The sequence below is a fragment of the Scleropages formosus genome, chromosome 3 (assembly GCF_900964775.1).
Source record: "Scleropages formosus chromosome 3, fSclFor1.1, whole genome shotgun sequence".
Lineage (NCBI taxonomy): Eukaryota > Metazoa > Chordata > Actinopteri > Osteoglossiformes > Osteoglossidae > Scleropages > Scleropages formosus.
In genome coordinates, this window is record NC_041808.1 from 23,408,478 (window position 1) to 23,431,253 (window position 22,776).

Consider the following 22,776-nt stretch of genomic DNA (forward strand, 5'->3'; position numbering starts at 1 on the left):
GAACCCCAGGACACATGATGGTGCATGTAAAAGCTTAAAGATGTTGGGCTGTCGCAGACAGACTGAAATATGAGAGCTGCAGAGCCTCCGAAACCAGTGCGTACGCAGCGTGTCCACCCGTCTCATCTCATGTGAGTTCATGGGGGGCAGCAGACTCCACAGCCTCGGGGTGTCACACAAAGCTGTCCTCTGCGACCCCCAGGGGGCCCAGCCATCAGGACTCTGACTCAAGAAGAAACAGATCATATTGGTGCGTTAAACTGACTGCACTTACAAGTGACCATTCACACTTCTCCAATACGACGGAACGAGTTATAATCGCAATTCTTTCTCTTCCGTGTATATTTTCACGCATGCGCTTCTGCACTTATGTACTGCACTGGATCCTTCTGGAGTTGTCCTAACGTAGCTAACGCGCAGGCCGCAACTGACAAGCTGTAACTGCAACGGTTTAAACTTCTTTAAAATGTAAATAACCCAAATATTAAACAAATGGGCATCTAAAATGCTCGGTGCCACCACTAATGCAAAAAAAAAAATTGAACACAACGAGCAAAAACCTGAGGTAAAATGCCCCGAACCGTGACCAGCCAAACTACCGTGAATTTCCAGCAGGCGTCGAAGTCGCGCAAGAATCTCGCGAGACGTCATTGGGCTCTTCTCGAGTAGAAATTCTCGCGTTAGTACGTTCATCTTCCTTTTCCGCTCCTTGAGTCCACCATGGCAGTCGGCAAGAATAAGAGACTGACCAAAGGAGGCAAGAAAGGTGCCAAGAAGAAGATGTAAGTTCCACAATTTTAATCCAGGGGAGAAGTATACATTTTCAAGCATTTGTCGACCTTTCTATAAGTTTCCAGTTGAAAGGATGGTGTAGATATTCGTTAGATGGTGTCGCCCCGTTCTTTGCGCCGCTTGTACCTCGATTGGTACAGCGACCTGAGTAATTGCAGAGTGTCGTTCGCGCTTGCTAAATTCCTAAGTTTATGAAGAGCTTTAATTATACTATAAGCTGACAATTCGCTTTTATCTTTTTATGCGTTGTTCAGCTCCTTTCCCTGGCCGTTTTTATGTTTATGGCCTTTACCAATGATGACGACCGCGGTGAAGACTCGAGTCCCGAGTGCGGGACGGCGCGCGGTAATGTCTCACGTGGCGAATTTCGCGCGTGTTGCATTATTTATTCAAGTAATATTAGGGCACGCTGCTTTTTGCGGTTGCCTGACGTGAGTGGAGTGGTTTTCAGTTTGAAACGTTATTTTTGTGACGCTCCCAGGCTGTGTGTGTGTTGAAATTGTCACCAACATTTTTTTTTCGTCATTTTTACATTGAGATCCTCAAAAGCGGCTTCAAATGACGTCAAATTAGTACAATTTAAGATGATTTAGACAGAGTTCCTGTAGTAATTGAGGCTGTACCAATCTGAAGGTAACTGCAGCAGGAGATCATGGGATTCGAAGGAGAGATCTTCATCTTTCGAGCCCTGAATGCTCAACTGTTGTTTGTTACACGAACGTACGTTGAATTGGATTGGATGTCAGAGCTCCTGGATGTAACGTTTTTCTTATTTTTGCTCTTTCAGTGTGGATCCTTTCTCCAAAAAGGATTGGTATGATGTCAAGGCGCCGGCTATGTTCAACATCCGCAACCTGGGCAAGACTCTGGTCACCAGGACACAGGGAACCAGTAAGATCCCTCACTTCCAGCTCATATGTATATTTTATGTAATTTGAGTGGTTTACATTCTGTTTGGATTTGTTTACGTATTTTTTCTTTGTAAGCCGGAACAAGGTTGTATTACGTATGGTAATAGGAGCAATTGATCAAGTTTTGGTCCCAAATTAACTGTCGATTACCATTTGACATCTCCTGATGTTCCATATACCAGTGCCCAGTACTTTTAATCTGCAGGTGGCCAAGAAGCTAAACCTTGTAGTTTTACCATTTTCTTTAACCAGAAATTGCATCGGATGGTTTGAAGGGCCGTGTGTTTGAAGTGAGTCTGGCCGACCTGCAGAACGATGAGGTTGCCTTCCGCAAGTTCAAGCTCATCACTGAGGATGTCCAGGGCAAGAACTGCCTTACCAACTTCCATGGCATGGATCTGACTCGTGACAAGATGTGCTCCATGGTCAAAAAATGGCAGGTAAAGTTTTATGCAGTGTCAAAGTACAACTGTAGTGGCGCTGCAGAGGTGTGAACCAGCATGCCTGTTATGTGATCACCAAGAACTAAATCACCTTATGCCTGCTATTATAAAGATTTGACCCTGGGAACACATGATGACAACAGTTTCGGTCCCAAATGAATAGAAATTGATTACTGTTATGAGATCTTCTGATGTTCCCAAAGATGGGTAGTCAAACACTGAATAGGCATAAGTTACATTAAACTAGTTCTGAGCCTGTCTGTACTTAAGATGACATTGGTCATGGGGAAGCTGAGGCTTTTCACCAGAAATTATGAAAGCATTTGCACTTTTTTTTTGTTTGTTTGTGCTAAGTGTTTATCAAAACTTCTCGCAGACCATGATTGAGGCACATGTGGACGTGAAGACCACCGATGGCTACCTGCTTCGCCTTTTCTGTGTCGGTTTCACTAAGAAACGCACAAACCAGATCAGGAAAACCTCCTATGCTCAGCACCAGCAGGTCCGTCAGATCCGTAAGAAGATGATGGAGATCATGACCCGTGAGGTGCAGACCAATGACCTCAAGGAAGTTGTAAACAAACTGTAAGTTGCCTGCATGTCATTTTGTTTGAGATCTCTGTGGGAAACTTGTAAAATGCAGTTCTACTTTTTTTTTTTTTTTTTGGAGAGGGGGTGGATTAATTAGAAACTTTTCAGTCATGGTAAGATGCAGCAGCTCTTCACAGGGTGTTTTCTTTGACCTTGCAGGATCCCTGACAGTGTTGGCAAAGACATTGAGAAGGCCTGCCAGTCCATCTACCCCCTCCATGATGTCTACGTCAGGAAGGTTAAAATGCTCAAGAAGCCCAAATTTGAATGTAAGTTTAGGTTACTGTTATCTTTATGAAGATAAAGATTCAGTATGTTTTGATTTCTTTGAAGCTGGATAACCGTCCTGGGTGTGTCCTCTCCCCCTCCGGCCTTACGCCCTGTGTTGCTGGGTAGGCTCCAGTTCCCCCGCGACCCCGTATGGGACAAGTGGTTCTGAAAGTGTGTGTGTGTGTGTGTGTGTGTGTGTGTGTGAAGCTGGATAACTTAGTGGTGCACAAGTCTGATTTTAAAAAGTTCCTGTAGGTAAATGTCACCAGACCCTTCTCAGATGTGTTGGCTGTAGTGGTTTGTAGTAATGATCCAAAGTCCCCCCCATAATACAGCTAACTTCAAGATAACCTGTCGGTAGTTGTGCCACCACTATCACCTTAAACTGCTTATGTGCATTTCGGCTGCAGTCAGGTTAACTTCAGCAGTCTCTCATGTAAATGAGCTTGGATTTGTCCGCGTACAATTTGTAATGCAGCCGGCAGACAGATTTGGCTTAGTTTCTCATTGGAATTAACTGGAGCATTCTCATTACAGTGGGGAAGCTGATGGAGCTCCATGGTGAGGGGGGAAGCACCACCACTGCCAAGCCCACCGGAGATGACACTGGTGCCAAGGTGGAGAGGGCTGATGGCTATGAGCCCCCCATCCAGGAATCTGTCTAAACTCATGCCTGCAAAGTTCAATAAAACACAAATCCCTACAGCAAGTTGTGCAGTCTCGCTGTCCACAGTGTAAGATGTTCAAGCATGGTTGGTAAGGTCAGACTTGTAAGATTGCTTTACTGGAGTTTTTCTGAAACATTAGTTTTTAGCAAAAAAAAAAAAAAAATAGAACATGGCTGTGTCCAAACTGAGCACCTTAATTCACGTGGAACCCCTGCAGAAGATGTATCGGCACTCAAGTTCTCTTCAGTAATACTGATTTAATGAGGTTCCTGGATGCTTTAACAGAAGCCTCTAACGCATCCAGCTCAGGGATGTTTAACCTTCTCTACCCTCTTACTTCAGCTAACTCTGACCTTTGTGTTTATACCTCCCATCTTCCCCCAGATTATCAAGTTTTCTGGGAAGCATCCTGCATAGATTTAAAAAAAAAAAAAAAAAACCCTGGTCTAGTTTGAAAAGGGGCAGTTCCTTCACTGAAGATTGAAACGTAGTCTGTTAAAGTTGCAAATTATGTACATATGTAAGTGGCCTAGGATGCAGTTCAATTTAGTAAAAACAAGCAACTGATTTTTGGGTATCGTTTACTCCAAGGCAGACGTAAAACATTTGAGTAACATTGCAAGGAGGCCACAAGGTGGTGCTGTAATGAAAGGAACCAAAATTGATTCTCAAAGTTGTACAGTATCAAGGTTTTCATGCCTTTGTGAACAGATACATTTGTAATGACTTCTGGAACAATTAGAAAAGACTAGTGGTTCCTGGCTTTAAAAATAAGTACAATAAGGCAAAAATTTCTTAACATGATTCAATTTCAAAAGGGTTGGGTTAGAAATCCCATCCAAAAGTAAAAATTAGAAAATGCCAGCATTTCATAAAACGATGTGTATGGCTGAGACGGTCCACATTATAGTGTAGGACAAAAATTGTCAAAGACTCAGTTGAACATCCCAACGGTGGTCCATTCCAGCATTGCTGAGTTCAGAGTTGGACTCTATATCCAAACGCTAAGGACTACAGCTGCATAGGGTTTACAGTATGTTGCAGATGTTTTTCATTGTGACAGAAATCACACTTTCTGCTGAATTCCCAAAGCTTTGGACATTATATTGCCTCCAAACCTCTGGTCACATTCCGCACTTGTCCCCTGAAAGAGGCAGAACGAGACAGTGTTCAAAACTTTGCACCTGATAAAAGGTCCATGAGTCACTTCAGGAAAGAACCCTAGAATATTCAAACTTGCTGAATATGCTACGTAGAATGACTTTTGTTCTAAGCAGTGTGTAAAATGACCCCAAATCAAATACCTTGAAAACTGATTTCCATTTTGCTTGTTTTGTTCGCCATATGAAAAAATGTTAAGGGTTGTAGCACTGCAAAATTAATTTTTAAAATAACACGCAAACAAAACGCGCGGACACTATTTCGAAGAGTAGTGTTCATGCCACCTGCCTGCAGGGATCTGGACGAAGGCCTTCGGGAAAAGCCCTTCCCTGCCGTTAAGCCTCCCGCAGCACCAGTCCGAGTCGACGTGCTGCGTGACGAGAATGTGCTCTCCCTGCTGGAAGGATAGGTCCTCGTCCGTCTGAGCGGTGAAGCTGTAGAGGGCCACGGCCCACTCCCCCGGGGGGTCTCCCTGAGGCAGAAACGCACAGAGGCCTGATGATCACAGGGCCCTCACTGCAATTTAATAAAATGCAATGAAACCTTTCAGAGCCCTCATCTTTAACTCCCAGCAGAGCGGCTCCTCAAGCTCTGAATTTTCCAAGATTCTCACACATTGTCTGAACCGCTTGTCCCATACGGGGTCGCGGGGAGCCAGAGCCTAACCCGGCAACACAGGGCGTAAGACTGGAGGAGGAGGGGACACACCCAGGATGGGACGCCAGTCCGTTGCAAGGCACCCCAAGCGGGACTCAAAACCCAGACCCACCGGAGAGCAGGACCTGGTCCAACCCACTGTGCCACTGCACCCTCCAAGATTCTCGCCACTTGTAATTTCATTGCCTGCACTTTGCTCTCCAAATTAATGGTACAGTACAGCTCTTCTTGGTAGCGCTATGTGAATCGCCAACAATCGGGATCACCAGACATGAGCTGTCTCACAATCCTGCTCCGTTTGCTTGTTCTTCATTAGAATCTATCCACTGGGCTGCTGCTGAACGAAAACAGAAATTATAAGTGAAAAACTCAATTACAACCATATTTGGGAAATATCTGAGAATCTTAAAATTTGGAACTCAGGGATTCGTAAGAGATGGAGCCAGTGCACAGCACAGTACTATACAGTGATCGTTACCGTTACCGCGCTCACTTCAGCAGCTTCTTGCTTCTTGAGTGAAGAAGTCATGCCTGTTGGTACAAAGCATATCACACATGATCACATGTGAACCAGAACACAGTCTATCTTGCTCATCAGTAATTACTACGGAATATGAAACAAAAACCTGCATATTTATTCTTCACAGCAGTTGAAATTAACTTTATGTGACGCTTTTCTCAAAAGCAACTTACAATGCTAAGCCATCTATAAGTATTCACCCATTTAAACAGCTGGGTAATTTTACTGGAACAACTGAGGGCGAGTACCTTGCTCGAGGATCCAAAGGCAGCAGGTCTAACCGCTGCGCTACCGGCTGCCCCATAACGTCATACTGAGTTATACACTCAATGAAATGTAATGCCAACGCTAATATGAAGAGACAAAAGCACACTTCCGCCATGCACGGTAGCAGATACGTGTACCCCGGTTACAGAGCGCCGGTGGCCTACCGCACACGCCGGACGGCTGCGCTGCTGGAGCCGGAAGGTCCTGCACGATTTCCACAAAATTGAGAGGGAAAATCCCCACGAGGCCGTCGAGCTCTCCACGGGCCCACTCCCGGTCCACGTACTCGACAAGCTTGACGACGTCGCCCTCGGACAGGGACAGCTCGTCTCCGTGGTCCCCCGCGAAGGCGAAGCGCGCCACGCACCTGGGGCCGCTGCGTCACAGAGGGCCGGGGGTCAGGGCCGCTGCATCCGAGCACCGCGGTCACCGCAACTCCGGCCCCCGGCCGTCCCGAAACAGCCCTCCAACACTGCCCTTTCTGCTAATGTGCATCAGCGAAAGTGGCGCTCGTGTCATTTTACATCACGCATTTTGCTGAACTCACCTAACCAGAGTGGCTGTGGGTTTTGCCGTCTTTCCGCTCTCTGCGGATGGCACGCTTGACTGAAAGGAAAATACAAAATGATAAGAAATATTTACAGCTACCGTTTGGTAAAACGGGCTGCTACAAAAGTCCCGCTGTGCGCTACCGGCACGTGCATTACCAGCACTTTGACGTGGCTGGCAGGGAAAATGCCGGAAGCGCTCCTGCAGGTGCCACGGAACCAGTCGCCGTCCACCCGCTGCATCATGGAGACACGGTCGCCCGCTTTGAGGGGCAGCTCATCCGGACCCCCTGGCAGCCAAAGACATCCCGTGAGCAGCAGTTAGTGTAGCCCCTTGCTGAAGAGCAGCTGCAGCCCTACGGTTTACTAGCGTGCAGGAAAGTATCTAACGAAACGCAGAAGGGCTGTTATCTTCGCTATAAAAATGCATGCACACACACACGCACACACACACACAGTCTGAAACTGCTTGTGCCATGCGGGGTCGCAGCCTAACCCGGCAACACAGGGCGTAAGGCCGGAGGGGGAAGGGACACACCCAGGACGGGACGCCAGTCCATCGCAAGGCACCCCCAGCAGGACTCGAACCCCAGGCCCACTGGAGAGCAGGACCCGGTCAAACCCACTGCGCCACTGCACCCCCCGCTATAAAAATGGTACTCAAGTTAACATGATGCTGAAAAAATGTTTTGTTATTAAAAAAAAAAAGGCAACAAAAAAAACAGAAGAATATGGCAAAAGAAGAAGAACACAGACGCAGCATGTCGGAACATGGCGCAGCATCTACGACTCTTCCTTCTCAAATCTACATTTATGATACATTTTTTAAAAACACTTTAATTTTAGTTCCACTTCGCCAAATTCCAGAAAAATATGGGAAAAAATATTGTGATGCACTCAATACCCAAACACACAAGGTCTGGTCAGGAGCAGATGAACTGCAGATGACCTTACAAGTGAAACGCCGGCACTTAGCCGCTAAATGGCCAGAGGAGCAAAATCGCAAATGCCACTGACCTGCAGTGAAATCGCGTAGTACTTCCGCATGTAGACCATGGCTGTCTTTCAAACCTTGTCCAGGAACAGGAGCCTATGGGAAGGAGTGACACTGATGCTATTCTCACGATACCACGGTGCTCCCCAGATGAGCATCTGTTGGAAGGTCAACACTAAAACCAGCAATAAAACCATGGATCTGAGCAGCTGCTGGTGTCGCACTGGAATACAGACAAGCGGTAAAGACAGCAAAAAAAAATTAAGTAAGAACACTAAGCCCCCTTACGAACGCTGCCTCACTGCGATCACCTGCAGATGTGCGCTGCCACACGCAGCGGGGCTCACAATCCTCACGGAGGATGGCGCTTCTGGACTTTTGGGCTCTCCGGCTCGGCGCTCCGCTGCCGAACCCTCGCTCTGGCCCAGCTCTATCAGAACCTCTTCTTTCTTCAGGGTAAACAAAACGGGAGGCTTTGTCCATCGTAGCACCGTCGTTCAATTCGTGCGTTTGGCCACACGGTAATCCATACTGATCGTGCCCGGTGCTCAAGGGTCACATGATGCCTACCGTCTTCCTGCTGAGGAGGGCGTGGCCAGGGCTTGGCCGTGGAGGCAAGGCAGGACCCTTCTTTTGTGACCCTTGGCTCGACGTGTCCTTTGGTCCCGAGTCCGGGCCGGATCGGCAGGGGGCGGGGCGTGGCGGAGGCGGCCTTCCTGGGGTTCCTTTAAGCGGAGGAGGTCGGGGGGGTGGAATTTTGCCGCTGTTGGTCCAACATAATGGGGTCAGAAGTAAAGCAAGCAACTGGAACACCTAATCATAAGTGCAATTTACCTTAGACTGAGGAAGGGTCTTTAAATGTCAAGGTGCGTCAGAAAACGAAACGGGAGATCCTCACATCACTGGACTAATGGGGGGGGGTTCAGGTGATGCTGCTGACTGCTCATTCCAATGTATTATATACATGACTGTTTTTAAATAATTTTGATATGAGAGGTCTCACTATTTTCAGATAAAATGTTTTTATTTTAGCCGAAAAAAGACATTGGTATAGCAACTGAATAAGAAAAATACCATGATGGTACAATTCAAGTAAATCCTTGAATATTGAAATTTTTAATCATTTGTGTTCCACCTTGCCAATTTTTCTTGTGTTTTTTTGGAAATTCCGGGAAATATATATGCGTGCAAATATATATACGCAAATAATATTGTGATGCACCGGATATTGGAATGAGGGTCGGTCATGTGGAGATGGACAAATATTCTTACAGGACCTCGGAGAGGAGACCAAGATACCCACCGCTGAGGAATCGACTTTCCTGCCAAAGAGCTGCAGAAGCCCTCTGACTGAGAGGATTCCTGAAGAGCAGGAAGAATCATTTTAAATAGTTGCTACTTGTGAATTAAATACTTCTCATTAATTTAAGCGAGTGACCGAACGAACCAAAGTTCAGTGTTAGCTACACAGATTTACTGGAGTAAACAGCCAATTGTCCTATATCTTATTAACAAGTTTTTTTTTTTTTTTTTAATTGCTATATGTTATTAACCTTTATTTAGTAGATGCCTTTGCGCAAGGTGAGTTACAATGTTAGCTAATCAACGTTACACTTATTTATCAATTTATAATATAGGGTATTTTTTTGCAGCAATCCTGGGTAAGAACTTTGCACAAGTATTACAGCAGTAGTGAGAATTCAAACCTACAAGCCTCAGATTGTAAAGCAGCCCTCATAACATCTAGGCAACCTGCTGGCTATTATTAGAGAGCATGGTATTACTACAGTGAATATTTGAGGACGCTCAGAACTTCGAGTGAGGACTCAGTGAAAGGGACATGTGCAGACGTTTCTCCGCACCGTTCCAGTGTTCTGGAATCGCTCGAAGGGAACGGGCTCTTACCAGTGCCCGGGGCGCAGCCGTCGCCTGAGAGGCGATGCTGGGTTTCTGGGCCACGGGCGGAGGGAGTCCACTCACTGGCTTCTCTGTCGGGAGGGGCGGTGGCGGGTCCGAGGGCTCCGCTTCCGACGCTGAGAGACGAGACGCGAACGGTGAGCGCCGTCACAAGGCTCCCGCGGTTCCCCGACAGCACCGGACGGCCGCAGCACGTCTCCGGAGACACTGACGTTATCGCGACACACCCAACGCAAAGAGAGACTCGAGCTGGGCCGCCTCTACCTTTTGTGCTTGTTCAGAGGGACAACCGTAATGTTTTCATGTACGATGCTGGCCAATGACAGTGCGCACATTACTTTAAATAAAAAAAAAAAAAGAGAGGGTAACACTCACGTTTGCCAGGTCTGCTAGGCAGCCTGGTTAAAGTTGGCTTCCGGGGAACAACTGGCGGATTTGAATCCTGTTTACTTGGGACATAAGCTGCAAGACACGAACCATGAAAAACACATTACAGTGTACATGAACACATGATGATGCAAAAGCCAAAAATAAAAATACTGACACGCACAGTCACTGCCTGTGTCTTCACTGTGTGCGTGGGATGGAACAGGCTGCAGATTGCTAGTGTCCACGCTGAAGCTTATGAGGTCCGTCATGGGTCCTGCCTGGCCAAGGGGAGCGGGACTCTCAATGGCAGAGGCTTTATCCTTGGCTTGGAAGGTCTTGGCTCGCGGAGCTACGGGGGGTCGGGATGGACGCTTCTCCTTGCCATCTGTCTCTGTCGTGGATGGGGTGGGGAGCACAGGCCTTGGCGAAGAGCTCAGAGCAGAATGAACATCTTTACAGCCGTCGGCTCCGGCAGAGGACCCTGCTGGCAAGCCACCTTCCCAGATGTTCTTACTGGTTGGCTTAGGGGCAAGGGTCGGCTTGGCAGCCATCGCTGCGGGCCTGGGTTGCTGAACACGAGGACGTGGTTCTGGTTTCTTAACTTCTCCATCCTCGCTGCTTGTGGCAGACTGCTTCTCAAAGGCTTGGATCTTTGCACGTAAAGTACTCATGTCTTCACTTCGTTCGCTCTGGTCACCAGGCTGGCTTGGGAAATGCGGCTCTTCAGGACCAAAAATGTCTAAAAGCTCCTGTAGATACCTCCCCGTGGACACTTCCCCACTGTTAAAGGTCAGCTGAGCGTTCTCCCCATCATCTGTCAGCCTCACAAGCGTCTGAACTTTTACCTCTTTGGCGGCAGGTGTCTTCAAGCGCGGCCGCGGCACCGGACGCTTGTTTTCTTCCCCAGTGGGACGGAAGGCTGAAGCATCTGAGGAAGGGATGGAAAACTCGTTCAGTTCGGTGGGGGAATCCAAAGAGATTAGGCACGGTTCACAGAGGTCTGGCTGCACACGACTCCGCTCGGGTAGAGACACAGGGGGATCCGAAGGGAGTTGGCAGCCCAAATCAAGGAGCCCGTCGCTGACTTCGATTGGATGAATGTCGATCTCAACACGTTCCTCGGACAATTTGTCTCCCTGAGAATTTTCCGGAGCGACTGTTGCTCCGCTTGGCACTGGCTTGATTTCCGAAGGAAACGCTGGTCTCGGTGGCTTTGGAGGTCTTCTTACTACAAGACGTTTGAGAACATTTCCATAAAAATTCATGTCAAGTTGGGGAAAATAATTAAATTAAATTACAGACATTTGGTGCAGCAACAGTCCAAGCCCAGTTTACTTACAGTTGAACCCTTTCTTCTCAAGGGCTTTTGACATGACATTCAGTCCTGGATCCAAGTGGGCTCCAGGCCCCGGCTCCAGCTCAGTCTGTGTGGCTGTAGTGGTGGTGGAGCGAAGAGGGGTTGTGCCCAGGGGATTGACCTGCTCCCGTGTCTTCTCCTTGATCACCTGGTCATAGGAAGGTGGTGGCTACAATCAAGAGAATGAAAGTTTAACACCTACAGGCTAATTGCAACACTTTTTCTTCTAGTGAACTACCTCATTTGTGCACAACTGAAGACAGTTACCTCCCTTCTCAGCTGAGGGAGCTGGGAGGGATGGAAAACCCTTGGACTTCGCCCTCAAAAATACAGTTGGATTTCTTTAACCTTGACTGACTGCTCATATCACAGTTGAATTTTCGTACAAACATTTTGTCTAATTCGTGCAATGTTTTTAACTTGCATTTTCTTCACTCTTCTGTTTTCTGAAATACCTGTGTGTAGTAGAGCAAAGACAACCTGTGTTTACATGGTCAGCCAGTAGCTGTCACTAAAATGAACCCAAACAGAACAGGAGTGTGGTACCAAATTAATTCAAGAGGTTTCCACAGTGTTTACGCTACCTGGGAAGATACTGAGATGCTGCCGCCCCAGATTGGCTGAGATGAAGGTGTGGGAGGTGGAAATCCGGCAGGGTTCCCTGGGAACCAGGGTGATGTGGGAAGGGGTTCCGCGGAGACGATTGTTATTTCCGGCCGTCTGCAACACAGGTGAACACGCTGTGCTCTTGGCATGCCAGCCTGACCACTGTACAGTTCATCATACAGATCACTACTCTGCCCTACTGTTTTAATTATAATCTCCGAACATGTTCATCAAACTGATCAGTGTTTAGTACTACATCTCACTAACCATGCCAGATGTTCCCCAGCATGTAACATAAGAGAAAAGTAATATCTAAAAATCACTGTTATTTATTGCAATTTGTATCATTTAAAATGTAGATAACACACACACACACACACACACACACACATTTTCTGAACCGCTCGTCCCAAACAGGGTCGCGGGGAACCGGAGCCTACCCGGCAACACAGGGCATAAGGCCGGAGGGGGAGGGGACACGCCCAGGACGGGACGCCAGTCTGCCGCAAGGCACCCCAAGTGGGACTCAAACCCCAGACCCACCGGAGAGCAGGACCTGGTCCAACCCACTGTGCCACCGTGCCCCCCTCTAGATATAACACATACGGTATATATTTATATTATGCAAATTACACAACACATTTCCTTAAACTGGTGTGATTTAATTCAAGCCTTTTTCTTTAAAGATTTAATTATTAAACATTCCAGTGTCCTCAAATATGAGGAAACCATAAAATATGATTGCCCAATTAGTAAGATAACTGAATATTGTTTACTTTCAGTTCAGTACCTTTGCATGAACCTCAATCACATCGTACCACTTTGTATAAAGTGATCTTTCCTTGCAAAAATAAAGCACAAAACAAAAAACGATGTCCTTACCTTCTATCTCTAGGATGGTCACTGAGGGGATTTGTTCTGGTAGCTGCATAAAATACAAAAATGAGTACCACAACAGTAAAAAAGTGCAATGGCTGACAGAGTTCTCGCTGGATTTCATATTAATACAGCATGAACACAGTAACTGATATGAAAAATAATGACTCTACATATGGAACCGGAACATTCCATTATGGAACTGACACTGCGTTAATTACTAATTTCAACACTGCTTTGTTATTATTAGTTCATGTGTACAAACACAAAGGCAGAATCAAAAACATGAATGAAAAAGCCTCACTTTTCTTGATGGCGGCTCTTATAGAGGAAAGCGGCCCTTGGCTGAAAGAAAACGAAGGGAAAAAGTTACCACTTGAGGACTTTACTGCTGTTTCCGACAGGCCTGATTGCTAGTTGTAACCCAAAAGTGATTTTTTTGGTACTTTATTTCTGCAGTCAGAGATGGAACGTCCCCACGAAAACCGATCGGCGTGGCTTCGGCTTTTCGGACCGGAAGCGGACCAACCCATCTGAGCTCGGTAGAATGGTCTCAAATCATTCTAGGTCCTTACCTGACTACACAAAGTGTGCTCCCCAAAGACAATGAAAAAGCTGAGAAGCAAATCTAAAATTCAACACAAAAAAAAAAATGACGATCGACCGACAAGGGCTGGATTTTCTCAACTTCCTCACGTAGAGCCACGGTGCTCTACACGAAGGTATTCCGTGCTGCGGTTTCGCGTTTCCAAAAACTCATCCTTCAGACCACCAGCAGAACCCAAGTCCGTTGAGGACGGTCTTTCTCATTTTGCCTTCTGAACAAAACCGATCTTTAGCTGCACGGCATAATTAAAACATAAATAAACCAAGAACCCACTGAAACGTTTGGCAGTTCCCTCAGCAGAGTGAAGCATTACACAAACATCCAAACAACTGAAAAAACACATGGAAATGATTATAGCGGTTCAAAAAAAAAAAACACTTCTAACAACTTTACGAGAACAAAGGGAACTGAAGCACGCTTGTACCTGATGCGATTTATTAGCTGGAAACGCCACTCCCTCCTGAAAAATCAATTTTGCACCACTTTTTCACAGCCCTTTGGCAAAAAATGCCATGCGAGTACAATAAACACAAAGCGAAACTAACGAGACTTGGTAATTAAATAAGTAACATAAACGATATCCATAACTGTTGTGTCCAAAGCTCTACTGAAAATGAAATTATGAAAGAAAGTCTACATGGAAAAGAAGTCGAAGAGAAGACAACGTGCCGAAAGCCTTTCGCTAACATTTGCCCGACGCTGAAGTAAACGCAGAGCGTTTCAAATGATCCCTACCCCGCTGCTCCTCCGAAGACCCGAGCGACGCGAGCCGACGCGGGAGCCTCCGCGCGTTCTCGACTCCGAGACCCGCGGCGGACCGAGGAACTGCTGCACGCGCGCAGCCCGTCCTTCCCGACGGCCGCGACTTGGCAGCGGCGCGGTGGAGGTAGGCGTGCACTTCCAGTAAGATCCGTTTCCCCCGAATCCTGAGATACTAAATGAGCTCTGGAAGCTCGGAGAGCACGGGGCAGCGGCGCTACAAAGCCGCAGATCGTCGACGGTCTTCTGGCGGGGGAGGACCTTTCGCTCGTCAGCGGCGAGCATTCAGGGGTGTGCTGCACCCAAAAAATGTAATAAGCAAAGGGTAGAGAGGGAAAAAACACACACGCACGCACACGCGCGCACACACACGCAGAGACACATTAAAACCACTTGCTGATCTGGCTGAACGGACTTCCTGGCTGCGGGCCGTGCCAGACTGACATCGCAGGCCTCGCTGTGCCAGCAGACGGCCCAGTCAAATAGTTAGTGCGCTGTGTCACTCGGAGAAAATATTCAGAGCGGCCCACCGCACCTCATTACTGCCGCAGATGTAAAACATCTGGAAAAGAAAGGCCATGCTGCTTCCCCTCCCTTCCTCCCCCGCGGTGCTCCGATGAACAGGGCGTCTAGGCCAAAGCGCGGCACAGATACGAACGGGTCTGAAACGTCTCAAAGCTGAGCGGTGCGTCAGATCTCCGGTTAAAAAAAACAAACGCGCGAAGACTAAAGTTTTAGGACGTAAACAAACGGATCATCTGCGTCAAGGAAAACAGGCAGAAGTCTAACCTGAGCAGATCACTTACGGCAGAGGGAATGTAAATGGATTAGATTACATCAGGGGAGGATTTAGTGTAAAAGCTGGTAATATTTCTGCGGGGGGGGAAAATGATGAGAGTGGCGTGGCGTGGCGGGACGGGACAGCTCGGTGACATACAGCAGCTTGCGGAGGTTCGCTTTCCGGGTAAATTAGGACATCTTGCTTATGAGTATTTGTTCTGCTCGATTTCATTTGGGCGGCAGGTCACACAGCAGTTAGTGCTGCGGCCTTGCACTTGAAGGATCTGTGTTCAAATCCCACCCCCCACGATAGCAGCCTTCATCAAGGTACTTACCCTGAACTGATGCAGTAAAAATTACCCTACAGTATGAATGGGAAGGGGGTGCGGTGGCATAGCGGGTTCGGCCAGGTCCTGCTCTCTGGTGGATCCGGGTGCCTTGCGATGGACTGGCGTCCCGTCCTGGGTGTGTCCCCTCCCCCTCCGGCCTTGCGCCCGTGTTGCCGGGTTAGGCTCCGGCTTGCCGCGACCCCACTTGGGACAAGCAGCTTCAGACGTGTGTGTGTGTGTGTGCGTGTGTGTGTATGAATGAGTACCTACGTTCTTCTATTTTGGGGCATTATTTTCACTTCTTTTGTTCACTCTGCTTTCACAATCTGCACCTCCTGGTGCTTTATCGCAACAATTCAGTGTAAAGACAGTAGTTTCCTCCAGGATATACTAGAAGGACCCCTCCTGACACTTAAACTTCTTAGTAGTGATTTTGTGTCCTTAACCCCAGCACCACCTCCTGACCTCCTGATTCTCATGCATGCAGCACCTTAACCACATCAGAGCTCAGAAAGTGTCTATCGTACGATTGCAAGAAATTACGTACCGATCATTAGGAATTGAAGAAGTCTTACCTGGAGGAGCGTCGGTCAGGCTTGTGTCTCTCCGTGCAATCTACAGACAGGAGGACAGCCATCAGTCATGAGAACAGCCTTTGTTCTATTCCGTCCCGACTACTTTCATGGTGGCATTTTTAAGTAAGAGCCTCCCGGGTCACCCCAGTTAACAGAAAAAAAACGAAAAAGGAACGTGCAGCACGGCCAAATAGAACGCTCTTAGTTGTATACAGCGGAAAGTTTGATCACAAACTCCAGCTTCCAGCTTTTCTAGAGGGAATAAAAAGTCAATTCTTTTTCATCAACAAAGTTTGTCTGTAAACAGAGACAGAAGATGAGTATTCGCCCCCCCCCCCCCCCCCCCCCGTCAACTTGTTTCCCTGGTTCAAAATATTTTGGCTGCTACAAACCCAGGGAAACAGGGCGTTGCTCATCACACTCGTGCCCAGCAGACTCCCCCGGGATGCCCCGGCCAAGCCGACTGTTGTCTTTTCACACCGCCCGCAGCTGCCACAGGATGAGCCTGTTTCTCACCGGCAGCATGAAGGCACCTGGCTGGGCTCGAGGGTGGTGCATAAATGCTGCTGGATGAGACAACCCCACCACCTTGACCCCACCACTGTGAATGATGTCATTAACACACACGGTTCGCAGAGCTGCGAGTCAAGAAATAAGGCAACACATCAAACACCGTCTTTGTTAGCGCTGCCTTTCACAAGCCAAAGCATATATACTGCAGATTAACTCAGTCAACAGAAATGCATTGGCATTACAAATCTCAACCTGCTGAATGATTCAAACTCGGAACAGCAAATAAAAGCAGACCAACAAACATACCGTTTTCAAATATTTTCATCTTAAATGCCTTGCCCTAGGGGTGCGGTGGCACAGTGGGTTGGACCACAGTCCTGCTCTCCAGTGGGTCTGGGGTTCGAGTCCCGCTTGGGGTGCCTTGCGACGGACTGGCGTCCCATCCCGGGTGTGTCCCCTCCCCCTTCAGCCTTACGCCCTGTGTTGCCGGGTAGGCTCCGGTTCCCCGCGACCCCGTATGGGACAAGCGGTTCAGAAAATGTGTGTGTGTAAAATTGCATTCGCTTACCTGAAAAAATCCCAACAAAAACTTCCATCATTTTAACTTTTAAAAAGCTTCTTGTAGACATTTGCATGTATTAATCATTACAAAAACATTGTTTTTTTTCCTTCGGAGACTACCCAGTTACAAAACTTTCCACATGTTCACTCTGGCATAAAACACGTTCATTGAAGACGCCCCCCGCCCCGAACACACACTCTTGTTCATCTCCATTAAAATGATAAGGAAACTTTTTCATGCAAGTATGCAGATGCTGCTCATTAAGTTGAGCAGAACACAGCAGTGGATGTTGTCACCGAGGACACTGTTCAACTGCAGCATTAACACCAGGGTGGAGGAGCAGGAGAACGAGGAGTCCCCCAGCTGCCCCTGTGGGAGTAACTGCTGGGTAGCATCAGGGTGTCGGTGTGGAACCGAACAGCTGCCTGCAGCACGGGTAACTACCCCTACAGATAGCCCTTTGGATATCCCAGCCCCTACGAGTACCCCACGTGCACAGATACTCCCCCACAGGGAGTAACCCCAGATAAAGTGGAGTTTTAAGAACCCGTTAAACAGAAACGACTAATTAAGGTGCCCGCTGTTTGTTTTAACATACGTATATTATTCCAAATGTCAAGTTCAGACTTTAAAAATGGCTCTGATTGAGTCAGATCTATGAAGAGTTGCGTACAGAAAGAAAAACCAGTTTGGTGCAGCTTTTCTGAAGAGAATTCAGGTTCTGTGAGATTTGAGCCATGTGCAGTGTGCAGGCACGAAGGTCCCAATCGAGGTAAAGTGAATAAGAGCGTAGATGGAAGAAAAAACAGCAAGTTGCGTCCTGTGCGTGTGGAGACAAATTGCGCACTGTGGGCCTGCAGCACCTCCAGCTCAATATGTGCTTGGCTTATGAAACGGACTCAACTCCCAAGTCACAATAGATATCAGAATTAACTGTCCGTTCCAACTGCTCGCCCCACATGGGGCATGGGGCACCGGAGCCTAACCCGGCACACAGGGCGCAAGGCCGGAGGGGACACACCCAGGATGGGACGCCAGTCCGTCGGAAGGCACCCCAAGCGGGACTCAAACCCCAGACCCAGTGGAGAGCAGGACCCGGACCAACCCACTGCGCCACCGCACCCCCCAGAATTAACTGTACTGAACGGTTATATTTTAAAGACGGACAAGAGAACATGTCAGAAAACTGGAATTAAACTATCCAGTCTGACTGACAGGGGACTAGCTCAGGAGACTGGGCTGTACTCAGCCCCCCCCCAGGGTTTGGAGTCGACGGCCACTACGTTGTACACAAGTCTGAGTTATTTGCACTTTGGCTAAAATTCAGCGGTGGACTTATACTGGTCGAAAAATATACAGTTAATGTAGCTTATTTTTGTTTAGCAGAATTGAGAACGGTGTTTCTGAGTACAGCGGAAACTGCAGGTAGCAGTGGTCAGTGGTTGTAACCTTACAATCTGAAGGCTCTTGGTTCAAATCCCACTCCTGCCGATGTATCCCTGAGCAAGGTTCTTACTGTGAAATTATACAGTAAGAACAAAATGTGCAATTTGGTGTAAAAATGCTTCTCTATCAGTGTGAGCTGTTCTATTACTCGGAGGAAGGAAGGCAGATAAGGATTTGTTGTTATCCAGTATTAAATTTGAAGGATTTAAACTCCATCTAGGAGTTGTATGCATCCTGGGAATATTACAAATAAAAAAAAGGTTATGTACAGCCAGTTAGATTATAGTAAGGCCTTGCACCGCTTTTGCCACATTATAACTGACAATGTTGTATCAAGGATTACAGCATGAAGCCCCCCACACACACACACACACACACACACACACACACACACACACACACACACACACACACACACACTCGCTGAAACCACTTGTCACAAGTGGGGTCGCGGCAAGCCGGAGCCTAACCCGGCAACACAAGGCGTAAGGCTGGAGGGGGAGGGGACACACCCAGGGACGCAGCGGGCTTGGCCGGGTCCTGCTCTCCGGCAGGTCTGGGGTTCGAGTCCCGCTTGGGGTGCCCTGTGACACCATGAACCAGATGGGATAATTACATTACTCCTGTCCTCGGCTCCATGCATTGACTCGCAGTGAAGTTTACAACAAACGCCGAAATCTTCGAACGGTTTAACTCCTCCTTATTCATCATCACTCCTAAGTACGAACAAGGCACAACACACTCTCCAGGCAGAGACTGCAGCCTCTCACCTGATCAGTAAAATAAATTAACTGCGCGTGGCATAACCTTTAGCTGTAGGGTCCCTAAACTCTGAGATATTACTGCTCTCCTTTATTCAGTTGACTCCGTTGTCCAAGGCAACTTACAAAGCTAGAAACTTTACAGTCATTTACCCATTCATCCTGCAGGGCAATTTTTACTGCATCAATTCAGCTTAGTAGCTTGCTCAAGGGTGCTACAGCACAAGATGGGATTCAAACCTAGGACCTTCAGATTGCTCAATAACAGTCCTGACCTGTACATTACCTGCTGCACCATAGTCTGTCAACCAGTATTAAGAATGACCTTTTGGTTAATTCTTCCCAATCTCACTTAAAGCCTGTTACTTTGCTTTATAGCTCTCCGACTGAAGCCACTAGTGCTGTGGGTCATGTTGCTTTCTAACATGTCGTTTCCACAAAAACCATTTCCCCTCTTCAGACTTTGCCAGGATGAGAAGAAGTGCACGGCTTCACCGCATGCAAAGCCTGCTCAAGAGACAGGGGTGTCCGCGCGAAGCCCCGGCCATCCAGAAAGTGCTCACACGATGCCAATGTGGTGTCGTCATAGCCGGGAGGGGTGGGCGGCCAGCTGGCCTTGGACTCGTGCATTTTTATCTCCTGCTCCACCCTTAGTTGTCCCACTCGTGCCTTCTGGCTTTGTCGCAAAAACTTCCTCTTAAATTCTGTGCAGTTATTAATAATGTTATCGTTTGCATGTTGATTTGAACTTTTTTATTGCCTTATGACGCTGTCATGAACCTCGTTGGGACGGGTACTATACTACACAACCTGAATGGAATAAACACTGTCAAAGTGCTGATGTTCCACCTTTACAGGCGACAGAAATGGGAAAGGAGGAGTTTCCGGACGGTTTGTTAACGGCACAGTTCTGTTTGGGGGCTGGCTAATATTTACTCAGACCTACAAACACTGCTGTTCAACACAGAACTGACATTCCTCAACATGTTTTCTAACAGCGGATTGTGGCTTCACTCAAAAGCTTGTCATGTCAACGACAGCTCCGTAAGTCGTCATTACTCGGAAAGACTGCTTCACAGTAACCATTTCCATGCCCACTATCACGCAGTCAGTAATTTCCCCTTTATTCTGCAGATCCCAGTGGCCTTAGTAGCACCAACTCCTACTTACCAACCTCCGTCTGACAAACAAGTATTTGCCAAGTGTATATTTTACTCAGCATGTTTCTAGCACCAGCGAAGTGTTTCACTCGCCCATTTCAGGTGATTCTTGATGTTTGAAAGCATACAAAATAGTATACTTCAGCACATGCCGTAAGAGCATATCCAACTCAACAGTGATGGGAGCTAAATCAGAGCACAAAGAAGGTGAGCACCTCACATGCGTGGATCCTTTTATTACCATACAATGGCTTCACACATTGTATGTTTTGAATATCACTAATAAAAAACAGTGTGGTATTTTCCATATACAATGAATGAAACTGAGACTTGAGCTTTGAGTGCCGTCCAGAAAGTAAACGCAAATACAATAAGTCAAATACATAGGCGGGTAGCAGTAAATTACAGTACTGCTGCCAGGAGTCCACAGTTGTCATGGTGTCATTATGGGCAATTTGAAGAAAAGCGCAGAACCAACTGGGTATCAGTCATGTCATGCTGACTCTCCCTTTTTACACTAGTGATAATGTACCTCTGTCGTGGTGTTTTCACACCAGTGATGCACCACAAATCCAGCTGGTAATTAAGCCAAACAACTATTTTCTGTTTCAGCAAGTTATGGTCCTTCAGCTTGCAACAACTCCTCCAGAAGGTCATCAGTATTGACCCGTGGGGAAAAAAAACCAACATTCCAAGTGTTTCTCAGTGTCTGCAGAAAACAACATGACATATGATATGACAGTGAAACCACAGATGAGTAAATATTCTGCCAAAAGGCCCTGATTAAAGGTCCAATTCCAAATAACAATAATTCACTCATTTAAATTCACTTGTCACAGACTTTGCAAGAAATGTTGAAATCTTCATCTAGCGTTGCACTTGTATGGAGTGAAATGATTTGAAACCCTCTTGAAACTCATGTTTTTCTTTGAAGAAATGCAATGGAATGATTATCGTTATAGCAGAAACAGGAAATTGTGGACAAATATGTTGTGCAGTAATTGTCATGATGTTTGAATTTAGCTACATCTGTTTGAAAGCTCAGCTCACGGGGACACAGTTTTTTAAATTCTAGAATAACATCATCATTATTATGTTTGGGTTATGCAAAACATGTTCTTATAACTCTCGAGATAACAATCCGATGATGACATTCCATAAAGAAGAACTGCATTGCTGCATCAAGAGCTCAGCCTTGGACTTGAGTAGACACATTTTTTGGGGTTAAAACAAAAAGAGAATTATAAACACTGAGAAGAGCATCTAAAAAGTAAAACGGTTAAACAAAGCCGGGATTATGAAGCTAGTAAGCAAGAGAATTTGGGAAAAGTTGGTAGTAAGACAGAAGAGCGGTCTAGAAAGATAATGCAGAAAACACAAAATTCTCCTGAAATGAGTTATTTGGTAATCATGTATACTCTGCTAAAATTTCAGTAACAACTTTCTTTGCAGGGATCAATCATGTCCTTGAGAAAGCCTATAATAGTATTATTATTACACATAATTATATGTATGTATGCAGAGACCAGAGTGAAGCCCATGATCCGGGGGGGATGCGACTCGTGTCACGCGGCACCACCATCATCAGCACCACCAGCACCACCAGTAGCAGCACCACTACCTGTTGACCCGTCCTGGGGTCTGAAGCCGGTCCGTCTGAAGGCCGCTTCTCGGGTCTCTCGCAGCCCCTCCTCGTCCTCCTCCACCCGGGCTTCGGCCATCGCTGCGAGGAACCGCGGCGCGAACCGCGGAAGTCACTCACTTTCTTCTCCGCGCTTCTGCTGCCATTGTCCGTTTCCTTGGAAACGACACAAACTGGAGGGAAAAGCGGCGCCGCGTCAGAAGTGGAACACTTCACTGTGACGTAGACAAACAACAAGGAGGCGCGCGGCGTCGGCGTCCCTTTGAACAGTCACTCGCTGTGGGGACGGGAACGTGGGACGTTTACTGCCTTATACTCGCAGCGAGCTGCACCGCAACAAAGTGTGAGCGCTGGAAGCGGAAAGAGAAAGAGCGGAGCCCCGTGTCGCCGCGGGCCACGAGGGCGCGCCGCCAACAGGAAGGAGGAGGAGAAGGAGGAGGAGGAGGAGGAGGAGGAGGAGGAGGCGCCACGGGGGCCCCGAAAAGCCCGCAGAACGACCAGGATGAAGGAACCGCTAACGGTGCGCGGGACGTGAGAGCGGAACCGCGCGTTGCCCGCAGTCACACGGCTGAGAGCCGCCGAGGGACCAGTAAAAGCGGTCGTCGCGAAACTGTGGCGGCCCCCCTGCTGGAGTGTAACTGAACAAAAGAGACGAAAATGGCCAGAAGTTCGCAGTTCGCATGTTATCCAATTTT

The 22,776-nt window shown here is 47.4% G+C and overlaps 2 protein-coding genes and 1 non-coding gene across 3 annotated transcripts; 2 read left to right on the forward strand and 1 right to left on the reverse strand.

Moving 5' to 3' along the window:
* The first annotated feature begins 711 nt into the window (after positions 1-711).
* On the forward strand, positions 712-3,716 carry LOC114910158 (40S ribosomal protein S3a). Its single transcript, XM_029249990.1, has 6 exons — positions 712-782; positions 1,580-1,683; positions 1,956-2,143; positions 2,523-2,731; positions 2,897-3,006; positions 3,545-3,716. The coding sequence occupies exons 1-6, from the start codon at positions 721-723 to the stop codon at positions 3,670-3,672; spliced, it is 801 nt and encodes a 266-aa protein (XP_029105823.1). The 5' UTR covers positions 712-720; the 3' UTR covers positions 3,673-3,716.
* Positions 2,272-2,342, forward strand: LOC114910294 (small nucleolar RNA SNORD73). The gene has a single exon (XR_003797596.1). It is a non-coding gene; the product is annotated as a small nucleolar RNA SNORD73 (small nucleolar RNA).
* Positions 3,717-4,176: 460 nt separating the features above from the next.
* On the reverse strand, positions 4,177-22,503 carry LOC108936662 (SH3 domain-containing protein 19-like). Its single transcript, XM_029250166.1, has 20 exons — positions 22,061-22,503; positions 15,998-16,037; positions 14,290-14,694; positions 13,252-13,292; positions 12,954-12,996; positions 12,050-12,185; positions 11,448-11,634; positions 10,284-11,336; positions 10,115-10,201; positions 9,728-9,855; positions 9,126-9,184; positions 8,393-8,585; positions 8,134-8,271; positions 7,846-7,918; positions 6,988-7,118; positions 6,828-6,886; positions 6,445-6,656; positions 5,972-6,024; positions 5,125-5,308; positions 4,177-4,819 (listed from the first exon to the last, which is right to left on the reverse strand). Exons 1-20 carry the CDS (start codon positions 22,158-22,160, stop codon positions 4,800-4,802), a joined length of 3,342 nt encoding a protein of 1,113 aa, XP_029105999.1. The 5' UTR covers positions 22,161-22,503; the 3' UTR covers positions 4,177-4,799.
* Positions 22,504-22,776: the final 273 nt, after the last annotated feature.